The 27789-nt window shown below is 41.5% G+C and overlaps 1 protein-coding gene across 1 annotated transcript in view; it reads left to right on the top strand.

Annotated features, from left to right (window-relative positions):
- The first annotated feature begins 1538 nt into the window (after positions 1–1538).
- LOC148454023 (uncharacterized) overlaps positions 1539–27789 on the top strand; it is a 62213-nt gene continuing 35962 nt past the window's right edge. The window contains exons 1-2 of the mRNA XM_088461340.1: positions 1539–1662; positions 2234–2794. Coding sequence (XP_088317466.1) covers positions 1545–1662; positions 2234–2794 — 679 coding nt within the window. The 5' untranslated portion in view covers positions 1539–1544. The remainder of the gene's footprint in view (positions 1663–2233; positions 2795–27789) is intronic.

Here is a 27789-nt window from a genome sequence, read left to right as displayed (position 1 = left end):
TATTATACACTTCATAGTCTCTGCGTACCTCCTCCTATCTGCTCTTATACACTTCATAGTATCTGCGTACCTCCTCCTATCTGCTCTTATACAGATCATAGTCTCTGCGTACCTCCTCCTATCTGCTCTTATACACTACATAGTCTCTGCGTACCTCCGCCTATCTGCTCTTATACACTTCATAGTCTCTGCGTACCTCCTCCTATCTGCTATTATACACTTCATAGTCTCTGCGTACCTCCTCCTATCTGCTCTTATACACTTCATAGTCTCTGCGTACCTCCTCCTATCTGCTCTTATATACGTCATAGCATCTGCGTACCTCCTCCTATCTGCTCTTTTACACTTCATAGTCTCTGCTTACCTCCGACTATCTGCTCCTATACACTTTATAGTCTCTGCGTACCTCCTCCTATCTGCTCTTATACACATCAAAGTCTCTATGTACCTCCCCCTATCTGATCTTATACACTTCTGAGGAAGCCGCTGACTATTCATAGGTGGAGAAACGCGTAAAGAACTGCATTCAGATACCAGCTGGTACATATCACTTTCTATCTCCCAGGCGAACCAGGAGTACAGGACTTGCTAGGAGGCAGAGGACTATTTTCATCAGTTCATGGAACTTATTGAGATGATTATTAGATCTGAAAATGCTTGTGGATGATGAAGAAAATTCCATCGCCTAATATACATGCATTTTGGAATATTACTAACACTACAACTTGCTTACAAGTCTAACAGCTTTCTGCAATAACAAAATGGGAGCTTACATACTGTCCTCTCTGCTCTTTACAAACACTGTCTGCTTGGCTTTTTCCCTAGTTCCGATTACAGCTGAAGGCGATTTCAATTAATTGTGTTATACGACTTTGAAAACAAAGTTCTGGACTAACATAAACCTTAACAATTGAGGATTCACACAGGGATATATGGGAATAATGTATCAAGCATATCTATGCACTTTGGATTGATTAATAAACAGAGAATATTGTAGTCTTATATTGATATTTTTATATTGTTTGTGTTGTATCTAGTGGTTATACTGGCTGGTGTATCAATATTTATCTTGTTTTAATTTTATTGTGTTTTATATACATATACTACATTAAATAGTCTTGTCTATACTTTTTTGTACTTGCTCTTATACAGAGGTCAGGCATCGTATGGCAGCATTATCTGCGGAATAGCTAGTTTGCATAAAATCACCTGGTGGCCACTCAGTTGCTGTATAGAGATTATCTTGCTCCATTCCATGTCCGTCTGGATTCCCTAACACACAATTACACACAATAACACACAATTACACACAGGAGCATCAGCAGCCAATGAATCTACAGTATATGGATTTGTCATTTTGAAAGAATCCGAAGCACCCAGAGGAAACCCATAGAAATGATTCAAACTTAAGGACCCTGGCTTGGAATTAGGCTCATGACCCCGGGAGGCAGAACGCTGACAACAGCGCATCCCAATATGACAGTGATAAATAAAGTAGTACATTCAATGCATCAGGAGTTTTCTGTCTCTTTCAGACTCTGCACATGTTAGAAGACATCACACTGACGTTTTCGGATGAGGAGTGGCTGGGTCTGGCTGCTTGGCAGAGGGAACTCTATAGGACGGTCATGAAGGACACTACAGAATTGTTCACCTCTCTGGGTAAGGTCTCAAATTGATGATGATCACAGTTATGATACTGATCAAAAATTGTAAATGTAATAGTTTTATTTATTACATCTTTTGGTATTTCAAGGTAGCGGTGAGATTTCTGTCCTATGTCCCCTCCCCTCCCCTCCCCTCCCCATACCCCCCCATTGAATGATTCTAAAGAATAAAAGGATCAAATAATACTTTTTCAGAATGTGAAACCTGTACAGACTCAGCATTCCTGTTACATGCATTCCTGTTACATGCATTCCTGTTACATGCATTCCTGTTACATGCATTCCTGTTACATGCATTCCTGTTACATGCATTCCTGTTACATGCATTCCTGTTACTTACATTCCTGATACATAGGAGACTCCATGCTGTTCAGCTCCAGGCTCATACAGTCCTCCCAGCAGTTCCAAAATTGCACCTTTCAGTAAATGTAAAATACAAATAACATATTAGCATTAATCACAGTATGAGTTTATACTTTTCAACATATGCATCATACAAAAGAGATTGTTAATTATATTAGAAGCTTTCTCTGATTAATAATCCAGAGCTTCTCTGTACCTGGCAGGTGTCATGTTCCTGAGGAGAGATGAGCTGCAGGTGCCAGAGAATCAGCCCACCCAGGATAGTACAGGGGAGCGTAATGTCATCACAACACATCCAGCGGTCAATGAGGAGATTACAAGAGAGAATGGCTTTATTCAGGTAACAGAGACATCGGTATTTCAGGAGGATCCAGGAAAAAGTATTTCTACAGTTAGTGTGGAAGCTGCTGAAATGAATCAGTGTCCAGGAAACCACCTCATTACCCCAAATCCAGAGGCATCCTCAGTGAAGGAGACGTTTTTTCCTCAACGTGCGGTGAAACCTGTAATTCCAGAAAACCTTGAAGAGCACTTCATTCACGAGAACACTCAAATATCTACATTGCAAGAGGGTATGAGACAAGGGTACATAGCCTGGCACACAGAGACTGGGAGTGATGAGTTACTGCCAACAAGAAATACAGAAGAGATCACTTACCTTAAAGATGGGGCCTCAGGTGAACCTGGAGATGTTATTTGTGACTCTAGAGTTGATCTGGTCATTGAAAGTGATGAGCAGATATTTACTAGTGATATTTTCCCGGGTGAGTATGCTCAGTCCCAGCAGAAGATTTCTATAAATAAATATGGTATACGTGACTTAAGGAACCTTTTCCAGAATGACCAAGAGTTTTGCTGCTGATTAAGTCCTAGTTCGGAATCACTTTGGGGTTCCGAGTCTAATCGAGTCCTGGTTCGGAATCACTTTGGGGTTCCGAGTCTAATAGAGTCCTGGTTCGGAATCACTTTGGGGTTGCGAGTCTAATAGAGTCCTGGTTCGGAATCACTTTGGGGTTCTGAGTCTAATCAAGTCCTAGTTTAGAATCACTGTGTATACTTCATTATAGGCGAGGACAATGTAAGTCAGTCTGCTCCTGATATACAGTGTATAATGGGGAATATCAGGAGCAGTGATTACATTGTCCTCACCTATAACCTGGATAACTATGTACATTAGGAGTAAGTGACAGTACAGGCAGCGTAGTCTCATACAGTGTATAATGGGGAATATCAGGAGCAGAGTGATTACATTGTCCTCACCTATAACCTGGATAACTATGTACATTAGGAGTAAGTGACAGTACAGGCAGCGTAGTCTCATACAGTGTATAATGGGGAATATCAGGAGCAGTGATTACATTGTCCTCACCTATAACCTGGATAACTATGTACATTAGGAGTAAGTGACAGTACAGGCAGCGTAGTCTCATACAGTGTATAATGGGGAATATCAGGAGCAGTGATTACATTGTCCTCACCTATAACCTGGATAACTATGTACATTAGGAGTAAGTGACAGTACAGGCAGCGTAGTCTCATACAGTGTATAATGGGGAATATCAGGAGCAGTGATTACATTGTCCTCACCTATAACCTGGATAACTATGTACATTATGAGTAAGTGACAGTACAGGCAGCGTATTCTCATACAGTGTATAATGGGGAATATCAGGAGCAGTGATTACATTGTCCTCACCTATAACCTGGATAACTATGTACATTAGGAGTAAGTGACAGTACAGGCAGCGTAGTCTCATACAGTGTATAATGGGGAATATCAGGAGCAGTGATTACATTGTCCTCACCTATAACCTGGATAACTATGTACATTAGGAGTAAGTGACAGTACAGGCAGCGTAGTCTCATACAGTGTATAATGGGGAATATCAGGAGCAGTGATTACATTGTCCTCACCTATAACCTGGATAACTATGTACATTAGGAGTAAGTGACAGTACAGGCAGCGTAGTCTCATACAGTGTATAATGGTGAATGAGACTACTCTCTAAATTTCTGAGGAATCCTCTGAGAATTAATCAGAGCCAATCCCTCCGAACACATCTCACCTGGGCAATCCTTTAGGGCCAGCGGAACATAGAAGTAGGTCTGCAGAATTCTTAACCCCATCTCCCTCCTGGCCAAGCCTCTCACATCACCAACTTCCAAGCCCCACCGTCTCATCACTTTCAGACAAAGGATCACGTAGATCAGGAGGTAGCCTCGCCTAACTCGGGATATCTTAATTCGACCTCCCTCCATCCATTCTTTGAGAAAGGGAAACACCCATTCCCCGAGACCTTCTACCCATTGAGGGAGAGTCTCTAAAAACAGACTCCCTATGTTTAGTTTACAAAAAGTTGTCACAAAAAATACTACGGGGTTGACCATACTCTGGCCTCCCTCTTCCCTAAATTTGTAGGTGATACCTCTTTTGATAATATTCATCCCATTTCCCCAAAACATCAGGAAAAACAATGAATTTATCTTGGACCACATGGACTGAGGCAAAAAACAGACATAACTGACATACAAAAACACTGGAATCAAGTAGGTTTTGCATAAATCAACCCTTTCCCTATAGGAAGACTTCCATCTTCTCCAAACAGATACTTTCCGTGATGCAATTTCCAGCTTTTTCTCCCAATTTAGGGTGCCATAATCACCGTGGTTGAAATAAATTCCTAGCATTTTTATTTGTGGACTGGCCCGAGGAGGCTGTCCGGAAGGTCAAATTCTGTCCCTTCCTCCCCCATCCAGAAAGCTTCACACGATGCCTCAGAATACATCCTGATGAGTTCTTCCACCCGCCGTGCCTCTGCCTCTTCAGACAGGAACACCGTGACATCATCTGCGTAGGCTATAACTTTCAGTGCAGGCCCAGGGCCCAGCTGCATCCCCTCCACTGCACCATACTCAACCTCCTTATGAAGGGGTCGATAGCAAATACATACAGAAGAGGGCTCAAGGGACACCCTTGACGAACCCCAGAACCCACACCAAAAGTAGCACCTACCCAACCATTCACAAGTGGGAAGCTTTCGGCCTTTCTGTATATTGTTTTTAGCCAATTCACCACCCTCGCCGGAAATCCATACCATTCCAGTACCCTCCATAGGTATTCATGATTGACTCTGTCAAAGGCCTTGGACTGATCCAATGCTAGCAAATACTTTCCCCCCCCTCTCAGCACGGCACCACTCAATGACCTCCCGGACACCAAGGACAGCACTAAAGGTACTACGGCCTTTCACCGTACAATGCTGAGAGGCTGAAAGCAGCCATTCTGTAAATTCAGTCAGTCTGTTAAAAATAATTTTTGCCAAAATCTTCCTATCTGTGTTGAGAAGAGCTATGGGGCGCCAATTCTCAACACACAGGGGATCCTTACCCTTGGAAAGCAATATAAGTGCAGACAACCTCATGGAAGGGGTAAGACATTCTTCACCCAAACACTCATTAAACACTTCCACAAGGCGAGGGGCCAAAATATCAGAAAAGGTTTTATAAAATTCTGACGTTAACCCATCCGGGCCCGGAGATTTTTTAACGGATAACCCTTCAATCGCTATCCTAACCTCCTCCACACCTGTATCACTCTCCAAGCAGTCGAAAGAGACATCAGGCCTCACAAGCCCAGGTGTTCCCCTCAGAAAGACCTCCATCCTTTCTCTAATAAGCAATTTCTCTGATAGAAGGTCAGAGTAATAATCCACAATGACCCCCAGAATACCCTCTTTTGTTTCCTGAAGGGTACCCTGGTTATCACGCAAACCTCTGATCTCTCTCATCTCAGACGTCATCCTACAGTTCTGACAGGGATCTGGTGAGTGGTAATTCCCATAATCCCTCTCCAGAACCAAAGATGCCAACCGGTTATACTGAAAATCTTTCATCAGAGCCTTTACTCGGGAGATTTCCCCACTATCTCCCTCTTCATAGATTAAGAGGTCCAATTTCCTTCTCAAAAAATAGTAGGAACTATTATTTCTCAAGTTCTTCTTCGCTACGGATCACCTAAATAAACTCAGAGTTCTCTTTTTGACCTCCTCCCACCACTCTGATCTACTCCATCCTGCCTCCAACAGTGATTCCTGTGCCTGGAAGAAATCTCTAAAGGATTGTCTGACTCCCTCCTCCTTTAGGAGGTCTGAGTTAAGACGCCACATCCCTCTGCCCTTCTGAAGGGATTGTGCCGCATTCAAGGTTACACTCAGAAAACAGTGATCCGAAAACTCCACCAACCTTACCTCAGGAGGCAAGGTCTTCAGAGTTTCCTTAACAAAAAACCTATCTATTCTTGACCTACGACTACCACTAAAATACGTGTACCCGGTGAGATCTGGGAAATGGCGAATATGCACATCGACCAGACCAGCCTCCCTAATCATCCTAACTAGATAATTTGAATCATAGCTCAACGTTGTCCTTGCGCCTCCCCTGTCTTTAGGCCGAATCACAGTGTTAAAATCACCTCCAAAGACAATTTGCTGAGCTGTGAAGAGGAACGGGTTTATCTCTCTGAAGAGGCACTTCCTATCCCATGCCTTCTGCAGACCATAGATGTTAATCAACCTTAGTTCGTGCCCCCTCAGAGTGACATCCAAAATGATACACCTGCCTACTTGTATCTCTATAATCTTGTGTATGGTTACCATGCCAGCAAAAAGCACTGCCACCCCACCGTACGGCTCGGCCGCAAGAGACCAGTAAGATGGACCCCTCCTCCACTCCCTCTTAATCCTATGGAGGGCGTCCAACTTACTTATCCTTGTCTCCTGCAAAAACAAAAAATCAACCTCAATTGTGCTGAAAAAAATCAAAGGCCATAAAGTGAGATAACGGAAGCCACAATAATCGTGGCACATCGTATGGGCTGGGGATCCATATTTCTAGATTATAGAAAGCAGAACCGACCTTACCTTTTCCTTACTTTTCCCTAGGGGGGGGCCCCCTCCCCCACACCCTCCACTCTCGCACCATCACCATCCCCATCCCCAACACACATCACCACTCCCAGCCCTCCTGGATCCGGAGGCTTAGGATCCACAGACCCCTGAGGAACCTCCTCAACAGGGTCTACATCAATTTCTTCCTCATTCCTTTCTCAAGGAACTTTCTCCTTCTCCTCCCATTCTGCCACTTGACTTTCCCTTCTCCCTACATCACCCTGCAACTCTGTTCCCATTTCATCCCATTACAAATCTTGTGGGTCCTCTTCCGCCCTCCCTTTCTTCCCTTGCCTTTATTCCTCCTTCTCCCCCTCCTTCGTCCTCTTCCCAGTCCCTGATCCCTCTCCCACACTCTCTTTCAAGCCACTTTTCTTTCCCCTCCTTCTAGCTACTTTAGGAGAAAAAACCAGCTCCCCCTTCTGTCTTACTATTTCCCTCTCCTCCTTTTCGTCTGTTGAGAACACGTCAAATCTATTTGCCAAAATTAAACCCTCTTCCACCTTCCTTTTCTTCTTATTTTTCCTCTTAACCTCCTGAAAACCATCCTCCACCTTTTCATCTTCTTTCCTCTGCTCTGCTGCTTTCCACCTTGTCACCCTCCTTTCTTGCACCTCCACTGACCCCCTCAACTTCCTACCTTCCACCTCTACCTCCTGTTCTGACCCTTCATCCTCACATATGTCAGCCTCTGGGCACCTGCTGTATGGATGTCCCTCCTGCCCGCACAGGTTGCATCTGACACTGTTACACATCCTTGAAGTGTGCCCTATTTTCCCACATAGTGTACATTTGGTTACTCCGCAGTCTCCACTCAAATGACGTGTATCCCCGCACCTAAAGCACGTTTTAGGTTGACCTTGATAGAATACCTGAATTCTGTCCCTTCCTATATAAGTGGCAGATGGCAGATGATTTGCCCCAAATGCCGTGCTTAAAATTCTCACCTGAACCATATAGGCACCCCCCCACACCCTCTTTGTATAATCTATTTTCGTTAATCCTGACAGAACCTCACAGTGCCTAGACAGCCAATATTTAATGTCATTTTCCGGAATCGATTCATTCCGGACTAATATTGTCAATTTCACAACATCCTGCCTAGAAATCAACGTTGCAACATAATCACAGTACGGTTTTTCTGTTTTTACAGTCAGCCACATACCCCAAAACATTTGCATGCCATAATTGATTTGGAAACTGACATCAAAGTCTCTCGACCTAGGGGGATGAATACATGCAAACAGATCCACAGCAGAGATATTCAACGTAAACAGCATGTTTAAGAAAACTTCCTACCCCGGTACCTCCCCCTCCCCTTTCCATTTGAACTGAATTACGTTCCTTCTTTTTATTCCCTTGCCGCTCTCAACTCTGGAGAAAAATTTCCTCCCTTCACTTTTCTCCCCTGATAATGCACCAGCATATGAGTTTTTAGTCACATTTTGTCCATTTCTGGAATCATCATTCCCAGCATGCTGACCCGCATCAGTCTTATTCATTCCAGATACAGATGCACCTCTATTAACATCATTACCGCTTGTTTCCCTCCGTGCCTGATTTTTACTGATCAGCTCCAAAGCAGCTTTGACTCTAGCTGGAGTCTCCAACTCCCCGTACATTATATCCAGCAGGGCCCTTTCCTTGGGCTGTAACAGTTCCTTCTCCATACATGGCATTCCTTGTGCCAGGATACCAGGCTTTGCTTTATTGGCCATTTTCAATGCATCTTTAACTGTCCCCGTAGCCACCACGGACCCTGAGGCAACCACAGGACCCGTTGGCCCAATAGGGGAACCAGTCTCCACATCTGCCTGCGCCCTTTTCATCCCCTCTCCCCCGGTCCGCACCGGCCGCCCTTGCCTACCTATCGGAATCACAGCAGAGGTATCCGGACCCTGGAAAACATCCCCTAGCATGGTGGAAAGCAATCCAAGCAGACCTCTCCACCGTGCCACGGGGGTCCCCCACTCCTCCACCTACCTGCCGTTCTGCCGCGATGCCCTTCTCGATCAACCGCTCTAGACCACCAGCTTCACTGGAAACCTCCGCACCTCCGCTGCCATCAGGACCTTGGATGCCAGATACTCCCCCAGCGTCAGGCTCTCTCATTGCCGCTGTATCACCGGGAACAGGTATGTCTCGAAAGCTGCTGCTGCTCCCCAGGATCTCTTTCCCGACCTCCACACTAACCGGGTGTCCTGCCGCAACAGCGCACACACTCGGGGTTCCCACCACATCACCATCTCCAGGCTCAGCAGTTACAGGTACGTCCGCGTCCTCCTCTAACCGCTTAATCTCGGCCATCAAGGGCTTCTCCTCCTGGGATGCCACACTTAGCTCCCCCGCTGTCAGGTTTGCTGGCAATCCGCTTGAAGCAGCTATCTTCTGCCTCTCCTGCCTCAGGGACTTCACTCTCTCCTTCACCCTGTCCAGGGTATCAGTGAGCTCCACGATCAGCCCCTGCAGCCGCGGTTTCTCCCAGGTATGAGCCTTATTTCTTTTCTTTTTTGTGTAACCAATTTTAGTATTGAGCCTCCTTGCTTCCACAACAGCCTCCTCCAGGCTCAGTTTTGCCACATAGTCCTCATCCCCGCTAAACACAGAGTATTCTTCTTCCTCTTCTTCCCCTGCTGAGAGCATAGGGGCTACAGTCTCCCCCTCTGCACTGCCCTGCGGATTATCGGCAATGCATGCCTCCTCTCTACCCGAGGTTACCTCACCACGGGGAGTCTCCGTAGGCAGTTCGGGGAATCCCGCTCCCGGCCGCAGTGCTCCCGCCAATGCTCTCCTGCTTCAGTACCTCAGGCTGGCTGGAAGCATCAGCTCGATCTTCCGCCTGGGTGTCCGGTTGCAAGGTAGTTTTTTTCCTTACTGCTTTCCCCTACCCTGCCCCAGAAGGGCGCATCATTCCTGGGGAAGCCCGCAGAACCGCTGGCTGTAATTGATACTCCTATGGTCAGGAGCTCAACAGCACACGTCCTGCCTGCACTGTCACTCCTAATGTACATAGTTGTCAGGCAGTGTGAATGATATAGAATACGTATAGGAATGACTATCTCAGGCTGTGTACATGTCAGGCAGTGTGAATGATATGGAATACATATAGGAATGACTATCTCAGGCTGTGTATATGTCAGGCAGTGTGTATGATAAATACATATAGGAATGATTATCTCAGGCTATGTACATGTCAGGCAGAGTGTATGATGCAGGATACGTATAGGAATGACAGTCTCAGGCTGTGTACATGTCAGGCAGTGTGTATGATACAGAATACATATAGGAATGACTATCTCAGGCTGTGTACATGTCAGGCAGTGTGAATGATATGGAATACGTATAGGAATGACTATCTCAGGCTGTGTACATGTCAGGCAGTGTGAATGATATGGAATACGTATAGGAATGACTATCTCAGGCTGTGTACATGTCAGGTTGTGTGAATGATATAGAATACGTATAGGAATGACTATCTCAGCCTGTGTACATGTGAGGCAGTGTGAATGATATGGAATACGTATAGGAATGACCATGTCAGGCAGTGTGAATGATATAGAATACATATAGGAATGACTATCTCAGGCTGTGTATATGTCAGGCAGTGTGTATGATAAATACATATAGGAATGATTATCTCAGGCTGTGTACATGTCAGGCAGTGTGTATGATACAGAATACGTATAGGAATGACTATCTCAGGCTGTGTATATGTCAGGCAGTGTGTATGATACAGAATACGTATAGGAAAGACTATCTCAGGCTGTATACATATTAGGCAGAGTGTATGATGCAGGATACGTATAGGAATGACTGTCTCAGGCTGTGTACATGTCAGGCAGTGTGTATGATACAGAATACATATAGGAATGACTATCTCAGGCTGTGTACATGTCAAGCAGTGTGTATGATACAGAATACGTATAGGAAAGACTATCTCAGGCTGTGTACATGTCAGGCAGTGTGTATGATAAATACATATAGGAATGACAATCTCAGGCTGTGTACATGTCAGGCAGTGTTTATGATAAATACATATAGGAATGACAATGTCAGGCTGTGTACATGTCAGGCAGTGTGTATGATACAGAATACGTATAGGAAAGACTATCTCAGGCTGTGTACATGTCAGGCAGTGTGTATGATAAATACATATAGGAATGACAATCTCAGGCTGTGTACATGTCAGGCAGTGTGTATGATACAGAATACGTATAGGAAAGAGTATCTCAGGCTGTGTACATGTCAGGCAGTGTGTATGATAAATACATATAGGAATGACTATCTCAGGCTGTGTACATATCAGGCAGTGTGTATGATAAATACATATAGGAATGACTATCTCAGGCTGTGTACATATCAGGCAGTGTGTATGATAAATACATATAGGAATGACTATCTAAGGCTGTGTACGTGTCAGGCAGTGTGTATGATAAATACATATAGGAATGATTATCTCAAGCTGTGTACATGTCAGGCAGTGTGTAATATACAGAATACATATAGGAATGACTATCTCAGGCTGTGTACATGTCAGGCAGTGTGTATGATAAATACATATAGGAATGATTATCTCAGGCTGTGGACATGTCAGGCAGTGTGAATGAGATAGAATACGTATAGGAATGACTACAGTATCTCAGGCTGTGTACATGTCAGGCAGTGTGTATGATACAGAATACGTATAGGAATGACTATCTCAGGCTGTGTACATGTCAGGCAGTGTGTATGATACATACATATAGGAATGACTATCTCAGGCTGTGTACATGTCAGGCAGTGTGTATGATAAATACATATAGGAATGATTATCTCAAGCTGTGTACATGTCAGGCAGTGTGTATGATACAGAATACGTATAGGAATGACTATCTCAGGCTGTGTACATGTCAGGCAGTGTGTATGATACAGAATACGAATAGGAAAGACTATCTCAGGCTGTGTACATGTCAGGCAGGGTGTATGATAAATATATATAGGAATGACAATCTCAGGCTGTGTACATGTCAGGCAGTGTGTATGATACAGAATACGTATAGGAATGACTATCTCAGGCTGTGTACATGTCAGGCAGTGTGTATGATACATACATATAGGAATGACTATCTCAGGCTGTGTACATGTCAGGCAGTGTGTATGATAAATACATATAGGAATGATTATCTCAAGCTGTGTACATGTCAGGAAGTGTATGATACAGAATACGTATAGGAATGACTATCTCAGGCTGTGGACATGTCAGGCAGTGTGAATGATATAGAATATGTATAGGAATGACTACAGTATCTCAGGCTGTGTACATGTCAGGCAGTGAGAATGATATAGAATACATATAGGAATGACTATCTCAGGCTGTGTACATGTCAGGCAGTGTGTATGATACAGAATACGTATAGGAATGACTATCTCAGGCTGTGTACATGTCAGGCAGTGTGTATGATAAATACATATAGGAATGACAATCTCAGGCTGTGTACATGTCAGGCAGTGTGTATGATACATACATATAGGAATGATTATCTCAGGCTGTGTACATGTCAGGCAGTGTGTATGATACAGAATACGTATAGGAATGAATATCTCAGGATGTGTACATGTCAGGCATTGTGTATGATACAGAATACATATAGGAATGACTATCTCAGGCTGTGTACATGTCAGGCATTGTGTATGATACAGAATACATATAGGAATGACTATCTCAGGCTGTGTACATGTCAGGCAGTGTGTATGATACAGAATACATATAGGAATGACTATCTCAGGCTGTGTACATGTCAGGCAGTGTGAATGATGCAGAATACATATAGGAATGACTATCTCAGGCTGTGTACATGTCAGGCAGTGTGTATGATAAATACATATAGGAATGACTATCTCAGGCTGTGTACATGTCAGGCAGTGTGTATGATACAGAATACATATAGGAATGATTATCTCTGGCTGTGTACATGTCAGGCAGTGTGTATGATAAATACATATAGGAATGACTAACTCAGGCTGTGTACATGTCAGGCAGTCTGTATGATACAGAATACATATAGTAATGACTACCTCAGGCTGTGTACATGTCAGGCAGTGTGTATGGTACAGAATACATATAGGAATGATTATCTCTGGCTGTGTACATGTCAGGCAGTGTGTATGATACAGAATACGTATAGGAAAGACTATCTCAGGCTGTGTACATGTCAGGCAGTGGGAATGATACAGAATACATTTAGGTATGACTACCTCAGGCTGTGTACATGTCAGGCATTGTGTATGATACAGAATACATATAGGAATGACTATCTCAGGCTGTGTACATATCAGGCAGTGTGTATGATAAATACATATAGGAATGACTATCTAAGGCTGTGTACGTGTCAGGCAGTGTGTAATATACAGAATACATATAGGAATGACTATCTAAGGCTGTGTACATGTCAGGCAGTGTGTATGATACAGAATACATATAGGAATGACTATCTAAGGCTGTGTACGTGTCAGGCAGTGTGTATGATACAGAATACATATAGGAATGATTATCTCTGGCTGTGTACATGTCAGGCAGTGTGTATGATAAATACATATAGGAATGACTATCTCAGGCTGTGTACATGTCAGGCAGTGTGTATGATACAGAATACGTATAGGTATGAATATCTCAGGCTATGTATATATCAGGCAGTGTGTATGATACAGAATACGTATAGGAATGACTATCTCAGGCTGTGTACATGTCAGGCAGTGGGTATGATAAATACATATAGGAATGACTATCTCAGGCTGTGTACATGTCAGGCAGTGGGTATGATAAATACATATAGGAATGACTATCTCAGGCTGTGTACATGTCAGGCAGTGTGTATGATACAGAATACATATAGGAATGACTATCTCAGGCTGTGTGTATGTCAGGCAGTGTGTATGATACAGAATACGTATAGGAATGACTATCTCAGGCTGTGTACCTGTCAGGCAGTGTGTATGATAAGTACATATAGGAATGACTATCTCAGGCTGTGTACATGTCAGGCAGTGTGAATGATATAGAATACGTATAGGAATGACTACAGTATCTCAGGCTGTGTACATGTCAGGCAGTGTGAATGATATAGAATACAAATAGGAATTACTATCTCAGTCTGTGTACATGTCAGGCAGTGTGTATGATACAGAATACATATAGGAATGATTATCTCAGGCTGTGTACATGTCAGGCAGTGTGTATGATAAATACATATAGGAATGACTATCTCAGGCTGTGTACATGTCAGGCATTGTGTATGATACAGAATACATATAGGAATGACTATCTCAGGCTGTGTACATGTCAGGCAGTGTGTATGATACAGAATACATATAGGAATGATTATCTTTGGCTGTGTACATGTCAGGCAGTGTGTATGATAAATACATATAGGAATGACTATCTCAGGCTGTGTACATGTCAGGTATTGTGTATGATACAGAATACATATAGGAATGACTATCTCAGGCTGTGTACATGTCAGGCAGTGTGTATGATACAGAATACGTATAGGAATGACTATCTCAGGCTGTGTATATGATACAGAATACGTATAGGAATGACTATCTCAGGCTGTGTACATGTCAGGCAGTGTGTATGATAAATACATATCGGAATGACTATATCAGGCTGTGTACATGTCAGGCAGTGTGTATGATAAATACATATAGGAATGACAATCTCCGGCTGTGTACATGTCAGGCAGTGTGTATGATACAGAATACGTATAGGAATGACTATCTCAGGCTGTGTACATGTCAGGCAGTGTGTATGATACAGAATACATATAGGAATGACTATCTCAGGCTGTGTACATGTCAAGCAGTGTGTATGATAAATACATATAGGAATGACAATCTCAGGCTGTGTACATGTCAGGCAGAGTGTATGATGCAGGATACGTATAGGAATGACTATCTCAGGCTGTGTACATGTCAGGCAGTGTGTATGATACAGAATACATATAGGAATGACTATCTCAGGCTGTGTACATGTCAAGCAGTGTGTATGATAAATACATATAGGAATGACAATCTCAGGCTGTGTACATGTCAGGCAGTGTGTATGATACAGAATACGTATAGGAAAGACTATCTCAGGCTGTGTACATGTCAGGCAGTGTGTATGATACAGAATACGTATAGGAAAGACTATCTCAGGCTGTGTACATGTCAGGCAGTGTGTATGATAAATACATATAGGAATGACTATCTCAGGCTGTGTACATATCAGGCAGTGTGTATGATAAATACATATAGGAATGACTATCTAAGGCTGTGTACATGTCAGGCAATGTGTATGATAAATACATATAGGAATGACTATCTCAAGCTGTGTACATGTCAGGAAGTGTATGATACAGAATACGTATAGGAATGACTATCTCAGGCTGTGGACATGTCAGGCAGTGTGAATGATATAGAATATGTATAGGAATGACTACAGTATCTCAGGCTGTGTACATGTCAGGCAGTGAGAATGATATAGAATACATATAGGAATGACTATCTCAGGCTGTGTACATGTCAGGCAGTGTGTATGATACAGAATACGTATAGGAATGACTATCTCAGGCTGTGTACATGTCAGGCAGTGTGTATGATAAATACATATAGGAATGACAATCTCAGGCTGTGTACATGTCAGGCAGTGTGTATGATACATACATATAGGAATGATTATCTCAGGCTGTGTACATGTCAGGCAGTGTGTATGATACAGAATACGTATAGGAATGAATATCTCAGGATGTGTACATGTCAGGCAGTGTGTATGATACAGAATACATATAGGAATGACTATCTCAGGCTGTGTACATGTCAGGCAGTGTGAATGATGCAGAATACATATAGGAATGACTATCTCAGGCTGTGTACATGTCAGGCAGTGTGTATGATAAATACATATAGGAATGACTATCTCAGGCTGTGTACATGTCAGGCAGTGTGTATGATACAGAATACATATAGGAATGATTATCTCTGGCTGTGTACATGTCAGGCAGTGTGTATGATAAATACATATAGGAATGACTAACTCAGGCTGTGTACATGTCAGGCAGTCTGTATGATACAGAATACATATAGTAATGACTACCTCAGGCTGTGTACATGTCAGGCAGTGTGTATGGTACAGAATACATATAGGAATGATTATCTCTGGCTGTGTACATGTCAGGCAGTGTGTATGATACAGAATACGTATAGGAAAGACTATCTCAGGCTGTGTACATGTCAGGCAGTGGGAATGATACAGAATACATTTAGGTATGACTACCTCAGGCTGTGTACATGTCAGGCATTGTGTATGATACAGAATACATATAGGAATGACTATCTCAGGCTGTGTACATATCAGGCAGTGTGTATGATAAATACATATAGGAATGACTATCTAAGGCTGTGTACGTGTCAGGCAGTGTGTAATATACAGAATACATATAGGAATGACTATCTAAGGCTGTGTACATGTCAGGCAGTGTGTATGATACAGAATACATATAGGAATGACTATCTAAGGCTGTGTACGTGTCAGGCAGTGTGTATGATACAGAATACATATAGGAATGATTATCTCTGGCTGTGTACATGTCAGGCAGTGGGTATGATAAATACATATAGGAATGACTATCTCAGGCTGTGTACATGTCAGGCAGTGTGTATGATACAGAATACGTATAGGTATGAATATCTCAGGCTATGTATATATCAGGCAGTGTGTATGATACAGAATACGTATAGGAATGACTATCTCAGGCTGTGTACCTGTCAGGCAGTGTGTATGATAAGTACATATAGGAATGACTATCTCAGGCTGTGTACATGTCAGGCAGTGTGAATGATATAGAATACGTATAGGAATGACTACAGTATCTGAGGCTGTGTACATGTCAGGCAGTGTGAATGATATAGAATACAAATAGGAATTACTATCTCAGTCTGTGTACATGTCAGGCAGTGTGTATGATACAGAATACATATAGGAATGATTATCTCAGGCTGTGTACATGTCAGGCAGTGTGTATGATAAATACATATAGGAATGACTATCTCAGGCTGTGTACATGTCAGGCATTGTGTATGATACAGAATACATATAGGAATGACTATCTCAGGCTGTGTACATGTCAGGCAGTGTGTATGATACAGAATACATATAGGAATGATTATCTTTGGCTGTGTACATGTCAGGCAGTGTGTATGATAAATACATATAGGAATGACTATCTCAGGCTGTGTACATGTCAGGTATTGTGTATGATACAGAATACATATAGGAATGACTATCTCAGGCTGTGTACATGTCAGGCAGTGTGTATGATACAGAATACGTATAGGAATGACTATCTCAGGCTGTGTATATGATACAGAATACGTATAGGAATGACTATCTCAGGCTGTGTACATGTCAGGCAGTGTGTATGATAAATACATATCGGAATGACTATATCAGGCTGTGTACATGTCAGGCAGTGTGTATGATAAATACATATAGGAATGACAATCTCCGGCTGTGTACATGTCAGGCAGTGTGTATGATACAGAATACGTATAGGAATGACTATCTCAGGCTGTTTACATGTCAGGCAGAGTGTATGATGCAGGATACGTATAGGAATGACTATCTCAGGCTGTGTACATGTCAGGCAGTGTGTATGATACAGAATACATATAGGAATGACTATCTCAGGCTGTGTACATGTCAAGCAGTGTGTATGATAAATACATATAGGAATGACAATCTCAGGCTGTGTACATGTCAGGCAGTGTGTATGATACAGAATACGTATAGGAAAGACTATCTCAGGCTGTGTACATGTCAGGCAGTGTGTATGATACAGAATACGTATAGGAAAGACTATCTCAGGCTGTGTACATGTCAGGCAGTGTGTATGATAAATACATATAGGAATGACTATCTCAGGCTGTGTACATATCAGGCAGTGTGTATGATAAATACATATAGGAATGACTATCTCAGGCTGTGTACATATCAGGCAGTGTGTATGATAAATACATATAGGAATGACTATCTAAGGCTGTGTACGTGTCAGGCAGTGTGTAATATACAGAATACATATAGGAATGACTATCTCAGGCTGTGTACATGTCAGGCAGTGTGTATGATAAATACATATAGGAATGATTATCTCAAGTTGTGTACATGTCAGGCAGTGTGTATGATACAGAATACGTATAGGAAAGACTATCTCAGGCTGTGGACATGTCAGGCAGTGTGTATGATAAATACATATAGGAATGACTATCTCAGGCTGTGTACATGTCAGGCAGTGTGTATGATACAGAATACGTATAGGAATGACTATCTCAGGCTGTGTACATGTCAGGCAGTGTGTATGATACAGAATACATATAGGAATGATTATCTCTGGCTGTGTACATGTCAGGCAGTGTGTATGATAAATACATATAGGAATGACTATCTCAGGCTGTGTACATGTCAGGCAGTGTGTATGATACAGAATACGTATAGGAATGACTATCTCAGGCTGTGTTCATGTCAGGCAGTGTGTATTATACAGAATACGTATAGGAAAGACTATCTCAGGCTGTGTACATGTCAGGCAGTGGGAATGATACAGTAACAGAATACATATAGGAATGACTACCTCAGGCTGTGTACATGTCAGGCATTGTGTATGATACAGAATACATATAGGAATGACTATCTCAGGCTGTGTACATGTCAGGCAGTGTGTAAGATACAGAATACGTATAGGAATGACTATCTCAGGCTGTGTACATGTCAGGCAGTGTGTATGATACAGAATACATATAGGAATGATTATCTCTGGCTGTGTACATGTCAGGCAGTGTGTATGATAAATACATATAGGATTGACTATCTCAGGCTGTGTACATGTCAGGCAGTGTGTATGATACAGAATACGTATAGGAATGACTATCTCAGCCTGTGTATATATCAGGCAGTGTGTATGATACAGAATACGTATAGGAATGACTATCTCAGGCTGTGTACATGTCAGGCAGTGTGTATGATAAATACATATAGGAATGACTATCTCAGGCTGTGTACATGTCAGGCAGTGTGTATGATAAATACATATAGGAATGACTATCTCAGGCTGTGTACATGTCAGGCATTGTGTATGATACAGAATACATATAGGAATGACTATCTCAGGCTGTGTACATGTCAGGCAGTGTGTATGATACAGAATACATATAGGAATGATTATCTTTGGCTGTGTACATGTCAGGCAGTGTGTATGATAAATACATATAGGAATGACTATCTCAGGCTGTGTACATGTCAGGTATTGTGTATGATACAGAATACATATAGGAATGACTATCTCAGGCTGTGTACATGTCAGGCAGTGTGAATGATATAGAATACGTATAGGAATGACTACAGTATCTCAGGCTGTGTACATGTCAGGCAGTGTGTATGATACAGAATACATATAGGAATGACTATCTCAGGCTGTGTACATGTCAGGCAGTGTGTATGATAAATACATATAGGAATGACTATCTCAGGCTGTGTACATGTCAGGCAGTGTGTATGATACAGAATACATATAGGAATGACTATCTCAGGCTGTGTACATCTCAGGCAGTGTGTATGATACAGAATACATATAGGAATGATTATCTTTGGCTGTGTACATGTCAGGCAGTGTGTTTGATAAATACATATAGGAATGACTATCTCAGGCTGTGTACATGTCAGGCAGTGTGTATGATACAGAATACGTATAGGAATGACTATCTCAGGCTGTGTATATGATACAGAATACGTATAGGAATGATTATCTTTGGCTGTGTACATGTCAGGCAGTGTGTATGATAAATACATATAGGAATGACTATCTCAGGCTGTGTACATGTCAGGCAGTGTGTATGATACAGAATACATATAGGAATGACTATCTCAGGCTGTGTACATGTCAGGCATTGTGTATGATACAGAATACATATAGGAATGATTATCTTTGGCTGTGTACATGTCAGGCAGTGTGTATGATAAATACATATAGGAATGACTATCTCAGGCTGTGTACATGTCAGGCAGTGTGTATGATACAGAATACGTATAGGAATGACTATCTCAGGCTGTGTATATGATACAGAATACGTATAGGAATGATTATCTTTGGCTGTGTACATGTCAGGCAGTGTGTATGATAAATACATATAGGAATGACTATCTCAGGCTGTGTACATGTCAGGCAGTGTGAATGATATAGAATAGATATAGGAATTACTATCTCAGGCTGTGTACATGTCAGGCAGTGAGTATGATACAGAATACATATAGGAATGACTATCTCAGGCTGTGTACATGTCAGGCAGTGTGTATGATACAGAATACGTATAGGAATGACTATCTCAGGCTGTGTATATGATACAGAATACGTATAGGAATGATTATCTTTGGCTGTGTACATGTCAGGCAGTGTGTATGATAAATACATATAGGAATGACTATCTCAGGCTGTGTACATGTCAGGCAGTGTGAATGATACAGAATACGTATAGGAATGACTTTCACAGGCTGTGTACATGTCAGGCAGTGTGTATGATAAGGAATACGTATAGGAATGACTATCTCAGGCTGTGTACATGTCAGGCAGTGTGAATGATATGGAATACGTATAGGAATGACTATCTCAGGCTGTGTACTTGTCAGGCAGTGTGAATGATATAGAATACGTATAGGAATGACTATCTCAGCCTGTGTACATGTCAGGCAGTGTGAATGATATAGAATACGTATAGGAATGACTATCTCAGGCTGTGTACATGTCAGGCAGTGTGTATGATACAGAATACATATAGAAATGATTATCTCTGGCTGTGTACATGTCAGGCAGTGTGTATGATAAATACATATAGGATTGACTATCTCAGGCTGTGTACATGTCAGGCAGTGTGTATGATACAGAATACATATAGGAATGACTATCTCAGGCTGTGTACATGTCAGGCAGTGTGTATGATACAGAATACATATAGGAATGACTATCTCAGCCTGTGTATATATCAGGCAGTGTGTATGATACAGAATACGTATAGGAATGACTATCTCAGGCTGTGTACATGTCAGGCAGTGGGTATGATAAATACATATAGGAATGACTATCTCAGGCTGTGTACATGTCAGGCATTGTGTATGATACAGAATACATATAGGAATGACTATCTCAGGCTGTGTACATGTCAGGCAGTGTGTATGATACAGAATACATATAGGAATGATTATCTTTGGCTGTGTACATGTCAGGCAGTGTGTATGATAAATACATATAGGAATGACTATCTCAGGCTGTGTACATGTCAGGTATTGTGTATGATACAGAATACATATAGGAATGACTATCTCAGGCTGTGTACATGTCAGGCAGTGTGAATGATATAGAATACGTATAGGAATGACTACAGTATCTCAGGCTGTGTACATGTCAGGCAGTGTGTATGATACAGAATACATATAGGAATGACTATCTCAGGCTGTGTACATGTCAGGCAGTGTGTATGATAAATACATATAGGAATGACTATCTCAGGCTGTGTACATGTCAGGCAGTGTGTATGATACAGAATACATATAGGAATGACTATCTCAGGCTGTGTACATGTCAGGCAGTGTGTATGATACAGAATACATATAGGAATGATTATCTTTGGCTGTGTACATGTCAGGCAGTGTGTATGATAAATACATATAGGAATGACTATCTCAGGCTGTGTACATGTCAGGCAGTGTGTATGATACAGAATACGTATAGGAATGACTATCTCAGGCTGTGTATATGATACAGAATACGTATAGGAATGATTATCTTTGGCTGTGTACATGTCAGGCAGTGTGTATGATAAATACATATAGGAATGACTATCTCAGGCTGTGTACATGTCAGGCAGTGTGTATGATACAGAATACATATAGGAATGACTATCTCAGGCTGTGTACATGTCAGGCATTGTGTATGATACAGAATACATATAGGAATGATTATCTTTGGCTGTGTACATGTCAGGCAGTGTGTATGATAAATACATATAGGAATGACTATCTCAGGCTGTGTACATGTCAGGCAGTGTGTATGATACAGAATACGTATAGGAATGACTATCTCAGGCTGTGTATATGATACAGAATACGTATAGGAATGATTATCTTTGGCTGTGTACATGTCAGGCAGTGTGTATGATAAATACATATAGGAATGACTATCTCAGGCTGTGTACATGTCAGGCAGTGTGAATGATATAGAATACATATAGGAATTACTATCTCAGGCTGTGTACATGTCAGGCAGTGAGTATGATACAGAATACATATAGGAATGACTATCTCAGGCTGTGTACATGTCAGGCAGTGTGTATGATACAGAATACGTATAGGAATGACTATCTCAGGCTGTGTATATGATACAGAATACGTATAGGAATGATTATCTTTGGCTGTGTACATGTCAGGCAGTGTGTATGATAAATACATATAGGAATGACTATCTCAGGCTGTGTACATGTCAGGCAGTGTGAATGATACAGAATACGTATAGGAATGACTTTCACAGGCTGTGTACATGTCAGGCAGTGTGTATGATAAGGAATACGTATAGGAATGACTATCTCAGGCTGTGTACATGTCAGGCAGTGTGAATGATATGGAATACGTATAGGAATGACTATCTCAGGCTGTGTACTTGTCAGGCAGTGTGAATGATATAGAATACGTATAGGAATGACTATCTCAGCCTGTGTACATGTCAGGCAGTGTGAATGATATAGAATACGTATAGGAATGACTATCTCAGGCTTTGTACATGTCAGGCAGTGTGAATGATATGGAATACGTATAGGAATGACTATCTCAGGCTGTGTACATGTCAGGCATTGTGTATGATACAGAATACATATAGGAATGACTATCTCAGGCTGTGTACATGTCAGGCAGTGTGTATGATACAGAATACGTATAGGAATGACTATCTCAGGCTGTGTACATGTCAGGCAGTGTGTATGATACAGAATACATATAGGAATGATTATCTCTGGCTGTGTACATGTCAGGCAGTGTGTATGATAAATACATATAGGATTGACTATCTCAGGCTGTGTACATGTCAGGCAGTGTGTATGATACAGAATACATATAGGAATGACTATCTCAGGCTGTGTACATGTCAGGCAGTGTGTATGATAAATACATATAGGAATGACTATCTCAGGCTGTGTACATGTCAGGCAGTGTGTATGATACAGAATACGTATAGGAATGACTATCTCAGGCTGTGTATATATCAGGCAGTGTGTATGATACAGAATACGTATAGGAATGACTATCTCAGGCTGTGTACATGTCAGGCAGTGTGTATGATAAATACATATAGGAATGACTATCTCAGGCTGTGTACATGTCAGGCAGTGTGTACGATAAATACATATAGGAATGACTATCTCAGGCTGTGTACATGTCAGGCAGTGGGTATGATAAATACATATAGGAATGACTATCTCAGGCTGTGTACATGTCAGGCAGTGTGTATGATACAGAATACATATAGGAATGACTATCTCAGGCTGTGTGTATGTCAGGCAGTGTGTATGATACAGAATACGTATAGGAATGACTATCTCAGGCTGTGTACATGTCAGGCAGTGTGTATGATAAATACATATAGGAATGACTATCTCAGGCTGTGTACATGTCAGGCAGTGTGAATGATATAGAATACGTATAGGAATGACTACAGTATCTCAGGCTGTGTACATGTCAGGCAGTGTGAATGATATAGAATACATATAGGAATTACTATCTCAGGCTGTGTACATGTCAGGCAGTGAGTATGATACAGAATACATATAGGAATGACTATCTCAGGCTGTGTACATGTCAGGCAGTGTGTATGATAAATACATATAGGAATGATTATCTCAGGCTGTGTACATGTCAGGCAGTGTGTATGATACAGAATACGTATAGGAATGACTATCTCAGGCTGTGTACATGTCAGGCAGTGTGTATGATACAGAATACGTATAGGAATGACTATCTCAGGCTGTGTACATGTCAGGCAGTGGGAATGATATAGAATACGTATAGGAATGACTATCTCAGGCTGTGTACATGTCAGGCAGTGTGTATGATACAGAATACATATAGGAATGACTATGTCAGGCTGTGTACATGTCAGGCAGTGTGTATGATACAGAATACATATAGGAATGATGATCTCTGGCTGTGTACATGTCAGGCAGTGTGTATGATAAATACATATTGGAATGACTAACTCAGGCTGTGTACATGTCAGGCAGTGTGTATGATACAGAATACATATAGGAATGATTATCTTTGGCTGTGTACATGTCAGGCAGTGTGTATGATAAATACATATAGGAATGACTATCTCAGGCTGTGTACATGTCAGGTATTGTGTATGATACAGAATACATATAGGAATGACTATCTCAGGCTGTGTACATGTCAGGCAGTGTGAATGATATAGAATACATATAGGAATTACTATCTCAGTCTGTGTACATGTCAGGCAGTGTGTATGATACAGAATACATATAGGAATGACTATCTCAGGCTGTGTACATGTCAGGCAGTGTGTATGATAAATACATATAGGAATGACTATCTCAGGCTGTGTACATGTCAGGCATTGTGTATGATACAGAATACATATAGGAATGACTATCTCAGGCTGTGTACATGTCAGGCAGTGTGTATGATACAGAATACATATAGGAATGATTATCTTTGGCTGTGTACATGTCAGGCAGTGTGTATGATAAATACATATAGGAATGACTATCTCAGGCTGTGTACATGTCAGGTATTGTGTATGATACAGAATACATATAGGAATGACTATCTCAGGCTGTGTACATGTCAGGCAGTGTGTATGATACAGAATACGTATAGGAATGACTATCTCAGGCTGTGTATATGATACAGAATACGTATAGGAATGACTATCTCAGGCTGTGTACATGTCAGGCAGTGTGTATGATAAATACATATCGGAATGACTATATCAGGCTGTGTACATGTCAGGCAGTGTGTATGATAAATACATATAGGAATGACATTCTCAGGCTGTGTACATGTCAGGCAGTGTGTATGATACAGAATACGTATAGGAAAGACTATCTCAGGCTGTGTACATGTCAGGCAGTGTGTATGATACAGAATACATATAGGAATGACTATCTCAGGCTGTGTACATGTCAGGCAGTGTGAATGATACAGAATACGTATAGGAATGACTATCTCAGGCTGTGTACATGTCAGGCAGTGTGTATGATAAATACATATCGGAATGACTATATCAGGCTGTGTAAATGTCAGGCAGTGTGTACGATAAATACATATAGGAATGACTATCTCAGGCTGTGTACATGTCAGGCAGTGTGTATGATACAGAATACGTATAGGAATGACTTTCTCAGGCTGTGTACATGTCAGGCAGTGTGTATGATAAGGAATACGTATAGGAATGACTATCTCAGGCTGTGTACATGTCAGGCAGTGTGAATGATATGGAATACGTATAGGAATGACTATCTCAGGCTGTGTACTTGTCAGGCAGTGTGAATGATATAGAATACGTATAGGAATGACTATCTCAGCCTGTGTACATGTCAGGCAGTGTGAATGATATAGAATACGTATAGGAATGACTATCTCAGGCTTTGTACATGTCAGGTATTGTGTATGATACAGAATACATATAGGAATGACTATCTCAGGCTGTGTACATGTCAGGCAGTGTGAATGATATAGAATACGTATAGGAATGACTACAGTATCTCAGGCTGTGTACATGTCAGGCAGTGTGTATGATACAGAATACATATAGGAATGACTATCTCAGGCTGTGTACATGTCAGGCAGTGTGTATGATAAATACATATAGGAATGACTATCTCAGGCTGTGTACATGTCAGGCAGTGTGTATGATACAGAATACATATAGGAATGACTATCTCAGGCTGTGTACATGTCAGGCAGTGTGTATGATACAGAATACATATAGGAATGATTATCTTTGGCTGTGTACATGTCAGGCAGTGTGTATGATAAATACATATAGGAATGACTATCTCAGGCTGTGTACATGTCAGGCAGTGTGTATGATACAGAATACGTATAGGAATGACTATCTCAGGCTGTGTATATGATACAGAATACGTATAGGAATGATTATCTTTGGCTGTGTACATGTCAGGCAGTGTGTATGATAAATACATATAGGAATGACTATCTCAGGCTGTGTACATGTCAGGCAGTGTGTATGATACAGAATACATATAGGAATGACTATCTCAGGCTGTGTACATGTCAGGCATTGTGTATGATACAGAATACATATAGGAATGATTATCTTTGGCTGTGTACATGTCAGGCAGTGTGTATGATAAATACATATAGGAATGACTATCTCAGGCTGTGTACATGTCAGGCAGTGTGTATGATACAGAATACGTATAGGAATGACTATCTCAGGCTGTGTATATGATACAGAATACGTATAGGAATGATTATCTTTGGCTGTGTACATGTCAGGCAGTGTGTATGATAAATACATATAGGAATGACTATCTCAGGCTGTGTACATGTCAGGCAGTGTGAATGATATAGAATACATATAGGAATTACTATCTCAGGCTGTGTACATGTCAGGCAGTGAGTATGATACAGAATACATATAGGAATGACTATCTCAGGCTGTGTACATGTCAGGCAGTGTGTATGATACAGAATACGTATAGGAATGACTATCTCAGGCTGTGTATATGATACAGAATACGTATAGGAATGATTATCTTTGGCTGTGTACATGTCAGGCAGTGTGTATGATAAATACATATAGGAATGACTTTCACAGGCTGTGTACATGTCAGGCAGTGTGTATGATAAGGAATACGTATAGGAATGACTATCTCAGGCTGTGTACATGTCAGGCAGTGTGAATGATATGGAATACGTATAGGAATGACTATCTCAGGCTGTGTACTTGTCAGGCAGTGTGAATGATATAGAATACGTATAGGAATGACTATCTCAGCCTGTGTACATGTCAGGCAGTGTGAATGATATAGAATACGTATAGGAATGACTATCTCAGGCTTTGTACATGTCAGGCAGTGTGAATGATATGGAATACGTATAGGAATGACTATCTCAGGCTGTGTACATGTCAGGCATTGTGTATGATACAGAATACATATAGGAATGACTATCTCAGGCTTTGTACATGTCAGGCAGTGTGTATGATACAGAATACGTATAGGAATGACTATCTCAGGCTGTGTACATTTCAGGCAGTGTGTATGATACAGAATACATATAGGAATGACTATCTCAGGCTGTGTACATGTCAGGCAGTGTGTATGATAAATACATATAGGAATGACTATCTCAGGCTGTGTACATGTCAGGCAGTGTGTATGATACAGAATACGTATAGGAATGACTATCTCAGGCTGTGTATATATCAGGCAGTGTGTATGATACAGAATACGTATAGGAATGACTATCTCAGGCTGTGTACATGTCAGGCAGTGTGTATGATAAATACATATAGGAATGACTATCTCAGGCTGTGTACATGTCAGGCAGTGTGTACGATAAATACATATAGGAATGACTATCTCAGGCTGTGTACATGTCAGGCAGTGGGTATGATAAATACATATAGGAATGACTATCTCAGGCTGTGTACATGTCAGGCAGTGTGTATGATACAGAATACATATAGGAATGACTATCTCAGGCTGTGTGTATGTCA

Source organism: Taudactylus pleione, unplaced genomic scaffold, assembly GCF_031769625.1.
Source record: "Taudactylus pleione unplaced genomic scaffold, aTauple2 ptg001039l, whole genome shotgun sequence".
Classification (NCBI taxonomy): domain Eukaryota; kingdom Metazoa; phylum Chordata; class Amphibia; order Anura; family Myobatrachidae; genus Taudactylus; species Taudactylus pleione.
The sequence above is the reverse complement of the archived record's forward strand: the minus strand, read 5'-3'. Positions and strand labels throughout refer to the sequence as shown.